The following is a 13,584-nucleotide window of genomic DNA, read 5'->3' as shown; positions in this document are numbered from 1 at the left end:
CAGTCCCTCAGAGTGTTAAGCTTCGCTTGCTAAGCCCCTTCGGGTTAGCACTTCTGCTGACTGCGGACCTAGAAAATAACACGTCTGAGGGCAAATCCTAATCTTACGCGCAGATCCGGCTTATTTCTAATAAAATATAAGGAATCCCGCATAATTTCGCATTTTTAACTTGAATACGAATTTTAACTACGTATTTTAAATGTATTAAAATACGTTAACAAATTAACGCGTATCGTCGAGTATTTGCAACACACACACACACACATATAAATATATATACGCGTGCGCACACATAAGTAAATCATTAACTTTTCTCTATTCTTCTCTATTACTCTCTATTTTTCTCTATTCTTCTCCATTTATTCTTCTTTATTTCTTTTAAAAAAACTTACACGCATTACGGTGATTTGACATTTTTAAACATTCTTAACGTATAAATTCCTTGGCATTCTTGGCATTTTAAAGCTAAATTAGTCTCGAGTACTAGCGTATTATAATTTACTTAATTATTTACGTTAAATACGTACTTCGAAGACTTATATATATATATAAATCTTTTAATAAAAGAAATCTCGAGCTAATCGATTATGATTATTATCGCGTAATACTCGAAATTTAATATTAATTCTACGGATTTTTTAAAAGCCCATATTAATATCGCTGAATTCTTAAGAGATAATCTTAAAAAATAGCGTATTCGATAGAGAAGATATAAAACTATTATCTCGTATTAAGAAATAAATTATTATAATAGAAAATTAAATTATAATTACATCGCGTAAGTAGATGTTAAGACTTAAAAAATATAAGCTTAAAGTTTATATAAGACGTACGCGAAAATAACGCGGATCTGATAAAATTACGAGGTTTTGCGCTCAGATCTACCGCATTTAAGCTGCGAAGTCAGCAGGCTAACCCGAAGGAGTTTAATGGGCTTGGCAGGTCTGAGGGACTGAGGCAAATATATTCTAATTCCAACACCTACCCTAGTTATACCCTCCCTCCAACGGCTAGTCCTTCAACAGATACAAGTTGGGGGTATGGCGGGGTGGGAGCAGGTTGCCGAGAGCTAGGGATGTGGATTTGTCATATGACACGTGACGTCAGGTCAGACCTTCTCGGTCATTTGACAGTCATATGTATTCAAATGACCGCACTGCAAAGAGCTTGTAGTAAGGTGAAGCGTGGGATTCGAAGGGCGAGGGTCGGGGACAAAAGTCGTTGGACACTTTGGTAGGGCTTAGCGGGGATCGGTGTCCAACGACTTTTGTCCCCGACCCTCGGGGTACGGTGGAATTCAGAGATATTCAGGGCTGAAACTGAGTATCACTAGTGGTATCTTATTGAGCTAAGAATAGATAACGCCAAGCTTCTATCTACTACGCCTATCTTTGGTTAGCCTTATCATCTTTACGGTTAGACACCTACGGTATACGGTTAGCGCTGTCATTTGTCAGGTCAGACGGCCTGTCACCGTATGACTGTCACATGACTGTCATAGGGGTCAAATGTCAGTCATTACGCATCCCTACCGAGAGCGGCTACCATTTCACTAATACGAAGACATTTCTAGGCTCCCCCCTCTACAGGGCCGCTTTCCGAAAGTAGGGTTAGGGCTGCCACTAGCGCGGGTGCAGGACTTTTGGTGCAGACCTCCGTATGTTGTACATCTGCAAGATGTTCCGCGGCCTACAATTTCAATTTTACGGGCGGCTCCCGCCCCTAGAGTACCTTACAAGTAGGGCTAGCCCAGGGCCGCTACTCGGAGTTTTCACCCCCGAAAACAAAAAAAAACGAATAAAATAAAGAATCAGTCTATTGAAGGGTCGAGCTTCTAAGATTCGTGGCCGGCCCATACCTTTCAGACCAAAAGAGCTTACACCTAGTGCACAGTCTTGGAATGTGCGGATGTAAGGCTCTAGGTCCGCGAACATATGCTATCTCCATTCCGTTTGATTTGTAATGTCCTTTTGTTTGTCCCCGCAGACTGTGCAGCGGGATCCTTTCGATCCTCAGCCAGCCTCTTTCGCCTGAATAACCACTGACCACCGATGTGTAGGTGGCTTGGGATCTAAAATCCTGGACAACGCGCCGCGCCCTCCTAACAAGAAATTTAGTTCAAACTGGTTGTTGGAGACGGGCTAATTACCGAATCATACCCCGAAACTATAAATCCTTACCGAATCATACCCCTAATTACTAAATTATATCTCTATACCAAAATTTAAAGTATAATTCGATAAGAATTAATTACTTAGAGTATAATTCGATAATTTATTAAACTTACTATATAGACTATTAAAAGTAAAGATTATATATAAAAATTATAGACTAGATATAGATAGGCTAGGGGGCTAAATTTAGCTTACTATTAGTAGTAACCCTTACGGGGGCCCTGCGACGGCTCTACGGAGGCTCTATTTAGATCTAAATAAGGGTATCTAGCTATTAAGCGTAGCTATCAAGCGTAAAAAAAGCTTAATTTCGAGAGTATCTACAGTTAGGCTCCTATTTAAATCTAAATAAGACCTTTATAGAATTATCGCAGGGCTCTTATAAGAGCTACTATTAATATTTACTCGACTTTCATCTAATATTTAAATTAATAGATTATCTATTAAATATAATTAGAGATATTTTCTCTTTTCTATAATCGAATAGCGCGAATTTTCTTCTTTACGATTTATATTATAAATAGTAAATTATCGAATTATACTCTAAGTAATAGCAAATTACTAACGGGCTAATTACTAATTCATACCCCGAAACTATAAATCCTTATCGACTTATACTTCTAATTATTAAATTATACACCTTGAGATATAATTTAGTAATTCGTTATTACTTAGAATATGATTCGATAATTTATCATTTATGATAAAAATCGTAAAAGAAGAAATTCGCGACCTGGGCCATTCGATTACAGAAAAGAGGAAATATCTTAGACTGAATTTAATAGATGATCTACTAGTTTAAATATTAGATAAAAGTCGAGTAAATATTAGTAGTAGCTCTCACGAGGCCCTATAACGGCTTTATAAAAACTTTATTTAGGTTTAAATAGGGGTCTAGCTATAGATACCTTCGGGACTAGACCTTTTTTACGCTTGACAGCTACGCTTGATAGCTAGATACCTCTATTTAGACTAAATAGAGCCCCCGTAGGAGCTGCTGCTAATAGTGGGCTGAATTTGATCTTCTAGCCTATCTATTCGATAACCGCCTAGGCCGAGATAATAAATTAATCGAGAATTCTCCGCATATCAATAACGCGTCTCTTTTCTATTCTTCTTAATAACTTTACTACATCACGTCTACTATAGCTAAAATTACTACTCTATCTACTTCTAATAAGATTAAAGTAGCTTAGGCCTTAAAGCGTTAGAAAAGAGAAGCTTAGGATAAGATAAGAAAGGATAAGCTCGAGAAACGTGATAAGCTTCTCGAAGATATACCTAAACTATTAGAGTATTAATCAATGGAAATTCTATATTATAAGGCTATTAACCACCTTCCGAAAGGTCTAAAAGTTACTTTATATTTAGTGTTTTCTCTTATATAAACTACTGCTGTATGGGAAATACTTTGCGATAATATTAATTTATATATCTCTTAGTAGAGTACCTTTAATTCTACTTAAGAACCTCTTAAGATCTTAAAGCTGAAAATCTTTATCGCTATTACTATCTATATAAGAATCTATTACTTTTCTACTATTTATAATTACTAAAGAAATAATAGTATTACTCTAGTAACTTCGATTATTACTAGATAAATAGCTCGAAATCGCTATATTCTTCTTCGTAGATATATATATTACTTAAATCTCGATATAAAGAATAATTTTACTATTAAAAAGAATAGATATAAGAAGTCTATATAGTATAGAAAGCTTCTTTTATTCGCCGATAAGATATAAAATAATTAAAAGAAATTACGTATATTAAATTTCTACTATATAATTAATAAATATATAATTAAGAAGATAGAGTGTATTTATTATTCTATTATAACTTTAAACAAGTCAATTAAGAAGAAATATAAGCTTTTCGCAATTAGTAATAAGAGTTATCTCTATAATTATATATAGTATTCGTCTATATAAGACCTCGAAAATAGATTAAAAGTTAAAGATCTCGAAGAAATATTAGTTATAGTATTTAAATTAGCTACTAATATACTATTCTCTAACTCTATCCTCTTTATAAATAACTATTTTATCGAATTAAAGCTTACTAAAAAGCTGAAGGCCTCAAGGATTACTATATATAAGACTATAAAGCCAAATCGAATAGATCTTTCGAAATTACTTATAAAGATAAAATAGATTTTTACTAAGAATATTTTATATAAAGTTCTTACTATAGTAGTTTAAGATAATATTCTTATAATAGCTTAATAGAATAATAACCTTATTTTAGCTCTTATTATTATCTACGATATTAGAGAGGTTAATAATACTATTATTAAAAAGAGAAAGCGTCTCAATAGGACAAGTACTAATAATCGCATTGTCTTACCTACTTTTAAGAAGAATAAGAATAACATTTAATAAAAGGATTTCGATATTTCGAGAATATTCTTCTATTACAACTTATATATAAGGGAGATTAATCGATTTAATATATTAATAGCTATATATACTTCTTAGCGAGCTTATAATCGAACTTAGATATCTCTATTCACTTAGCATCTTGATAGAAGTCTCTCTAATACTTTTAAACTCTATAAATTTATAAAAAAGAAGCGTTAAAAGCATTAGAGTTTCCTAGAACAAGTAATAATAGATTTAATAAAGGATAAAGTATCGAGTTAATCGAAAGATTCCATCTCCACTCGCAATTACTATTCTCTCTAAGTTACTATAAGATAATTATAACTAGCAAAATATAAAAGATAGTAGAATATATATATAGTATCGTATAGACATTAAGAATAGAGGTTTTAATAGAGAAATAAATAAAAATAGAGAAAGTTCTCTTAGGATTAGAGGTGGCTATACTATATATAACGTCTTTCTATATCGTAAAGGAAACTATATAGAATAATTTTATAGTAGAGGAATTATAGTGAAGTCTAAAGAGTAGATATAGCGCTTTTTTAATGTATTATAATAGGGTGATGGAGTGTCATAGTGTATTGTAATAGAAAAAATTGGATTTATTACAGTTGAGCGGTTATCGGATACCCAGTCTGTGACTCTCATATATAGTCTTCACTTTTAATAGTCTATACAGCAAGTTTGGTAAATTACCGAATTATACCTCAAGCAATTAATCCTTATCGAATCATACCCCAAATTTTGATGTAGGGGTATGATTCAGTAATTAGGGGTATGATTGAGTAAGGATTCATAGTTTCGGGGTATGATTCAGTAATTAGGGGTATGATTCGGTAAGGATTCATAGTTTCGGGGTATGAATTAGTAATTAGCCTTGTTGGAGACAGATGTCCCAGTGGTAATTATCTGCCGTCCTGCTGAGCTGAAGACAGAGCTGGGATCTGCGCTTGATTTGGTAGCCTCCGTGAAGTCCGGGAGGTCTTCTACTTCGTCTTCTTCGCTATCATCACTACCACTTCCGCTCTGGTCTTCCGAATAGTCTGTTCCGTTCAGCTTCTTTGATACTCTCTGGTACCTCTGCCAGTTGGCCTCGCCCAAGCGCTCGGCAAGTGTTACGTCTATTTGGGGACTAGTGCTGTCTCGCTAAACGTCCCACGAAAACTACACGCACAAATGAGTTCTAAATAATAATTGACTAAGTCTTAAGGCCCAGCCGCATATAGACAGCAATCTACTATATAGCTTAGCTCTAGAAAAACTCTCAAAATAGATAGCCCACACCTGATAGGAACCTATTAGCTCTAAGCTATATAAGGACGCTAGAAGCAACATAATACGGCGAGGATATAGGCCGGATATATCTCGATATATAAGCGATATGAATTAGACTTCCAACGATCAAGTAGTTAAATCTCGTCGTTAATCAAATCGACATCCCTCGCGGAGATAGCGATCTTCTCGCGAAAAGAGTATTCTAAATAGTAGCTCGAGTAATCGAGTATATATAGAGTACTACGTAGCGTAGCGATAATATACTATCTTATAAAGACCTTATTCGAATTAAATAGCGATAATAACTTACTAATAGAGAAGCGAGTAAATAAGTTTTATAGCGAATAAATAGAGTAGACGTTATTATTTATAGCGGTAATAGATAGCGTAATTCCCCTTTTAAATAGGTTCGTCTTTAAGAATAATAGTGATAGCTTTATATAGTAACTATATAGCGTAATTAAATATCTTATAATATATTATCGTTTAAAATCACTATTCTCGAATTTAGTTTAGGATTATATAAATTCGCCTATATAAAGAAATATAGTAAATATGAGATAAAAGAAAGTATATAAGATAACTCTCTCTAAGAAAGTTTTATTAAATTAGATAAGAATATAAAGTAGTAGATCTCGCGTAATTAAATTATATTCTTTAATATTAGCCTCGCTATATAGTCTATAAATATTAGTAATTACCCGCTATAATAGTAGATAATAAAAGACCTCGAGGTTCTTAAATTCTATATCCATATAGGCTAAATGAATATTTATAAGATAAATCTTAATAAATTTAATCTAAACGTAATAATTAACTAGACGTACTATTTAGTCGATAAATAATTAAATAATAGCGAAAAACGCGGTAATCCTCGATAAGGTATAAAATTCGATATAGAAGGTCTTCGCCGTTTAATAGTTACTTCTTATCTTATTAATTAGATCTTATTAGAGATATCTCGCGATATTATAATTTAAAGAAGTCTTCTTATATTATAATTTAAATGGATTATAACTTAATAAATTCTACGTAGACTAAGAGCGCTTAGCTATAGATGTAAGTTAATAATTTTATTAAATTTAAAGCGAGAGAGTAAGTCGACTAAAGTATTTCACTTAATAAAGATTTAAATTATATTATAAATAATATCGTATTAAGCGAATAGTATAACTATTTATCTAAGCGATATTATAGTCGACTTATATATAGAATTACTATTAATACTCTCGACGACGACGTTATTATTATAGTAGAGCGTAAGATATAATTAATATAAGCGAGATAATTATCTGCGGATAACTATAAGAATAGCAAATATCTCTTTAAATTAAATATCCTTCTTACGATAGCGGATAGCGAAGTATATACTAAACGTATTGTTTAATTTAGAACGAGTAGCGATATCCTCGAGGATATACCCTCTTATTTCATACTTACTAGAAGTGTTTATCTATATGAAATAATAACGGCGTGCGGCTGTGTGGCGGAGTAGTCATATCTCATTTTATCTAAATAGAAAGATATCTTATTAGCGTAGGTCCGCTGCGATTACGGCGATAATATAATAATATTCTCATTTTTTAAATAATGCGAAGTAGAGCTTTCTCAGAAAGGCTTTATTAGGGATTACTACTTTAGCGGAGAAGAATAATAAATTTATCGCTGATTTCAGCTCGTTATAGAGGATACTCCACCTATTTAGAAGGGCTTTTATCGACTTTCTCGCTCTTTTTAGCTTATTAAGAAGAAGCCTAATCTTTATCTTCTCGCTATCAAATTAAATTCCTAAAAATTCAATTAGAGTACCTTTCTTATTCTTAATATAATTTATCTTTAAATTATAATTATCGTAGATAATATTAAAGTCGTCGCTAAATTAGATTATATCGCTATTAGATAAAAGAATAGCGAAGAAATCGTTTAAATAATAAAAAATAATACTTTAGAAAAGAACGATAATAAGTACTTAATAAAGGGTTTTAGCGAATAGATTAAAATTAAAGGATATAGTGTATAAGTTAAATAATAAGAATCTATCGATATAATAGAAGTCATTCTAAAAGAAACTTAGTAGTTAAAAGTTCGATTTAACTATAAGAATATATTTAAATATATTAACGAGGTCTCGCTTAATTATAATTATACTCTTATTCTAGATAAGTAAAATATCGATAGTATCGTTTAATATAATATATTCGAGTACTTCGTAGGCCTTATAAATATAGTGGTTAACAGATTGTAATCGTGGGAAGAAAAGATTATAAATTCTTTTCTAGTCGCTATTATACTTCGAAATAAAGTCTAATAGAGACGAAATAAAGTATTTTAAGAGTTTTATATCTAACCTTATTAGATAATCGTTATTCTTCTACTTTTAAAGATCTTTAGATAGTATTTCGAATACTATAGCGATATTAAAGTAGAGTTTATTTAATAGTAATTAACTAAGATCTTAATAGTCTATTTTAATACCGCGGGTGATAATTATAAATAAGATATTAACGAATATTTAATCGAGATAATCTTTAAGTTATTTCTTTTAATTATCTTTCTTTAGTAAATTACGTCTTTTTAATAGAGGCTTATTTAATGAGATAAGTATATACGAGAATAACTTGACTATCGATTTAAGATTTCTTAATATTAATTATAGTTAAGAGATGAAAGGAGGTTTTATATCTAGTAAGATAATATTAGCGGAGATTTTATTAATATAGCTAGTAGAAGAATATAATTAGCTATATATATTATATATATATAGATAATAATAACTTTAAGAATTATATAGTTTATTATAATTAAATCAATTATAGTAAAACGGTTAAGAGTTTTAAGTATTTTAGTAAGAAGATATAAAAGTAATACTACGATATATCTAGGGTAAAGTCTAATTTAAATATAAATTATATAATAGATAAACTCTCGATTAAATCGGCGGGGATCGCTATCTCAGAATTCGATTTTCTAAATAATTATCGAATATTCGCTATACATAGATATCGTCTTAATAAAGCTAAATTCTATTATAAACGAAGATCTTATAAAAATAGTATATTAATTAAAAGATATAGATAGTTGATAGATTAGAAATATAGTAGTAATAATTCGATAGGACTTTTTAAAAAGATAAGATAATTATTTTATAGATAAAGAAATATATAATTTAGCTATAGACCTCGAAATATCGAAGAAATTCTTTAAATCTCTTAATCTTCTTATCGTTATTAATAAGATAATTAATGAAGTTATTAGATAGCTTATTAAGATATTTAACATCGAATATCTTATAATAGATTTATTTGATATATTTTAGATTTACTACTTTAAAATAAAAAAGAAGAGAAATTATTATAAGGTTATTATTTTAATATAAGAAGAAGCGACGCGGTATTACTTCCATCTCAAATAATATTAACGTTCTCTACTACGGTAAGGCTAAAGTTAACTATATAATTTAAAGAGATATAGGCGATAGCTGGGGAGGTAAGACGAATAGAAACGATTAGTGGGTTAATAATATAGGGATTTAGGATATAGATTAATATATGATAGGGGTAATTAACTGGCAACAGGTATAGATCTTATTAACCTCGTTCTATATACGGGCGAGTTCGTTTTAATTCTGAAGTATATTATTTTCATCGGCCTATGCTCATTCAAATTCCTGATGAACTAATTACAATTGAATGGTGTAAGGATTATAGATCGGGTCTAACGGAGTGGGTGGTCTTATTAAAGAACCTGGTTGGTGAATAAAAGATATAGCGAGAGTAGGTGGGGGGAGGGGCCTATTAGAGGATCTTTTTAAGAACGATTTTTGTGAAGGTGGTGATCTAATGGCGGCAGTCTGACGTGTAACTATGGCTTTTGCGGTAGGCTTGTGAGGACGTTTGGGGGCCATTGGTAGTGGCTGAATAACAACGGGTAAGAATAATGTGTTTTTCAAATGAAAATTGCTTTCGTCTGATATCAGGAAGGAAAAAGTGTAAAAACCTCTTCTTGCGACGAGAGGAACAAGAATAAGAAGCAAAAAACAGGTGAGAACACCGCCTTTTCAAGGCTCTTCCAACATAGCAATCTCGGCTATCCTGCTATAAGTGTGTGCTGTGCCCTCACTAGCCCCCAGTCAAGCTGTGGCGAAAGCTATCTATGGCTTTTCGAGTCCAAACCTCTGCTGTTCCGGAGATCTTGAAGGATACTATCGGAGTGGCTCGCCTTTCATTAATATCGGCATCGGCCGCTGGGCCGTCTAATAACCCACTTAAGTCTGTCAAGCATTGGTTGCGAGATCGTAAATCGGCGATAATCTCTTCGAGTAGATCCCCAAGTGATCTATTGATGCTGGTGGGCTCCCTCCTACTGGCCTCTATAGTAATGAAGTCCTTTTCATCATCATACTCTACACGATGCCTCGCTTTCATACCAGTCTTCATCATCCTCACGAACAGATAGTCATAGCGGCCGCTGGGCCGTTCTAAGCAACAGTGATCTAAACGAAGATGAAGCTAACAAAGACTTATAATTGGTAGGGGAAGGTACAGAATGGCACTTGTGCAAATAGAATTTTAAGCCCAGCATTTGTGTATACCACTGTCAAGTTAGTGAAAAGCTGCTGATAAGATTACGACGGCATAGAGGCAAATGCATTTTTCGAAAGGTCTTCATTGAGCAACACTCACTATTGATTCTACCAAGTCTGCAACAACTGTGATACTTCCAGACAACGAAGAAACTGGACTGTCCCGAAGCTGCATAACGGGTGAAGAATCCAGTCCTTTGGAAGGTGCTCAGGTCACCGTGGATCAAGAAACCATCGTTAGAGGTGATCTCCTAAAGCGAGTAGGCACCGGGCGGCAAGCACATTGGGGAAAGCGCTTGGAAGGTACCGTCAAGACAAAAGGGTTAATCAATGCGGAAGAGAGCCTGCCACAACAATCATGACAATAGGATTATTAAAGCATCCCTTTTTAGTCAACGTCTCGCACTCGATATCTGTGATGGTAGCACTCAGAGTGAAAGTGATGCTGTCTTCTCGCTTGAATCATCCCTATCTAATCTGCTCTTGGAGTCCCGCTGATCGGCTTTCTAAAAGCGGGTATCAAATCCCCTTCCGGGCGAGGGATGGCTATATTACATATATCGGGTGCCTAATTAAGTGATCTACTCACGAAGAACACAAATCTCTCTAGTTTCTGCGGAATGGCAATATTTTTACAGTACCATCTGGAGATATAGTCATCCTGGGTATTTCCTCGCGCTGCCTGTGCCCCATATCTCGGTGAGTCCGGGCGTAGTATTTTAAAATATTTTAATTACTCTTATATTAAAATTAAAATATAAAACTTATTTTCTTTTAATATTAATTCTATATTTTTAATATCTTTTAATATAATTTTATTAAACTAATTATATATTTCTTTATAATTTAGATTATAAAGAGCTTAACGAGTTATATCGTAATAGATATAAGATAAGAAACTAAGAGAGATATCTATAATATTAAATATTTTACGAAATAATAGATCTACGTTATTACGTAAAGTACTTTAATATAAACTCGCTAAGATATATATTAGTCGATATCGATAGTATAATAACTTAATAAAGATAATATATAAATAGAAAGATGCAAAGAAAATGGAGAATCGTATATAAATCTGTGTGCGATTCCCCGCACTTAGTGCGGGCTTGGCGTTCCAATCTTTTTGTCACCCGCGAGCCTGTCTACTAATAACCCCACTCCATCCCCTCCTTCTCAATTTCAATGTCAATAGATCTCGCGGTACCGTCACGTACTTCATATATGATTCGTAAGCTGTTACATCGACAATGCCTCTCAATGCCTCTGCCATTTATCCATCCTCAGATCCCGAGTTCATCTCCTTTCCTAGTCGTCGAAGCGTTGTTCATAGTACCAATGGCATCGTTGCGTGTACCCAGCCGCTGGCTGCTCAAGCAGGGCAGAGAATGTTACGGGCTGGCGGGAACGCAGCAGATGCGGCTGTGGCCGTGGCAGCTGCCTTGAATATGACGGAACCCTCTTCCACCGGGATTGGGGGCGATATGTTCTGTCTCTTCTACAACGCCAAGACTAGGAAGGTGGAATCTATGAATGGGTCTGGCCGGTCTTCAGGAAGCGGGTCATTGGAACAAATGCGAAAGGACTTAGGGGTGAAGCCCGGAGAGCCTGGGACAATCCCTATGACAAGCGTCCAAGCTGTTACGACCCCAGGGGCCGCAGCTGGATGGGTAGACACAATTGAGAGGTTCGGTAGTGGAAAGCTCAGCATGGAGGATATCCTGAAACCTGCGATTGAGCTTGGCGAAGAGGGTTTTCCGGTGGCAGAGCTGTCTTCGTTTTTTGTGAGCAGCGAAATTTCATCACATATGGATCAGCGCTAATCATTGGTAGTGGCGCGCCAGCGAGAAGCTCATCCGCAATGCTTCCCCAAACTTTGGCGAAATGTTGAAAACGGACAGCAAGGCACCAGACGGCAAACGAGCGCCTAGGCCAGGAGAATTGTTCTACAATCCAACCCTCGCTAATACGTTCCGGCTTCTCGCCAAAAATGGCAAAGCTGGATTCTACGAGGGTTCGGTAGCCGAAGCTCTGGTAAAAGTCGTTCAGGACCTCGGAGGTCATCTAACTCTTGAAGATATGAGATACCACGCCCAAACAGGAACCGAGGAAACAAAACCAATTTCCTTGATATTCAACAGCCAAGACATCGGTGCCATCCAGAGTAAAGGTCTCGATGGACAACCTAGCCAGACCGCCCCATCCCATGGAGTGGAAGTATGGGAACACCCACCTAATGGTCAAGGAATAGTTGCTTTGATGGCCCTTGGAATACTGGAAGAACTCGAGAAAGCGGGCAAGATTCGTAATTTCGCGGAAAAGGAGCACAATTGCACCGAGTACCTCCATGCGGTCATCGAAGCTCTCCGTATTTCTTTTGCAGACGCCGCCTGGTTTGTCGCAGACCCCAACGTCGTCAAAGTACCAACCGAGGAAATGATCTCAAAGCCCTACCTTGCTGAACGCGCCAAACTCTTCAACCCCAAAAAAGCATCAGAACGTCCAGCTCACGGCTCACCGGCCCACAACCACAGCGATACCGTCTATTTCGCCACCACCGACAAGGATGGCAACGGCTGCAGTTTCATCAACAGTAACTTCGGCGGCTTCGGCACATGCATCATTCCCAAAGGCTGCGGCTTCACCTTGCAAAATCGTGGTGCGGGGTTCTCATTGAAAGAAGGCCATCCCAACGTCTTTGCGCCGAGGAAAAGGCCGTATCATACTATCATCCCATCTATGATCACGAATCCGGATGATGGCAGCTTACACTCCGTATATGGCGTGATGGGTGGCTTCATGCAGCCACAAGGGCATGTCCAAGTGTTGTTGAACATGCTAGCGTTCAAGTACGAACCACAAGCTGCGCTAGATGCGCCGAGGTTCTGTATAGGGGCTGGTATGCCAGATCAGGGGAGTTTGTTGGATACTATTTATCTCGAAGATGGCATCAGCGAGAAGGTCAAGAAGGGCTTGACAGCATTGGGGCATAAGGTTGAAACAGTCAGAGGACATCGGAGGGGACTATTTGGTAGGGGACAAGTAATCAGATGTCATATGGAAGATGGGCGGCATGTGTTTAGTGCTGGGAGTGATCCTAGAGGGGATGGGGCGGCCTTTCCAGTATGATGGATCCAGCGTCAGTCTTGCAGGTTCCTTGCAAATTGAC

At 35.6% G+C, this 13,584-nt stretch overlaps 1 protein-coding gene across 1 annotated transcript; it reads left to right on the top strand.

The window, feature by feature from the left end:
- Positions 1–11,665: 11,665 nt before the first annotated feature.
- Positions 11,666–13,544, top strand: HO133_005766 (uncharacterized protein; the record flags this gene model as incomplete). The annotated part of the gene is made up of 2 exons (XM_037296672.1): positions 11,666–12,199; positions 12,249–13,544. The coding sequence occupies 2 exons, from the start codon at positions 11,666–11,668 to the stop codon at positions 13,542–13,544; spliced, it is 1,830 nt and encodes a 609-aa protein (XP_037147853.1).
- Positions 13,545–13,584: the final 40 nt, after the last annotated feature.

The sequence above is a fragment of the Letharia lupina genome (genome assembly GCF_014066315.1).
Source record: "Letharia lupina isolate WasteWater1 chromosome Unknown contig_22, whole genome shotgun sequence".
NCBI classification, from domain to species: domain Eukaryota; kingdom Fungi; phylum Ascomycota; class Lecanoromycetes; order Lecanorales; family Parmeliaceae; genus Letharia; species Letharia lupina.
The sequence above is the reverse complement of the archived record's forward strand: the minus strand, read 5'-3'. Positions and strand labels throughout refer to the sequence as shown.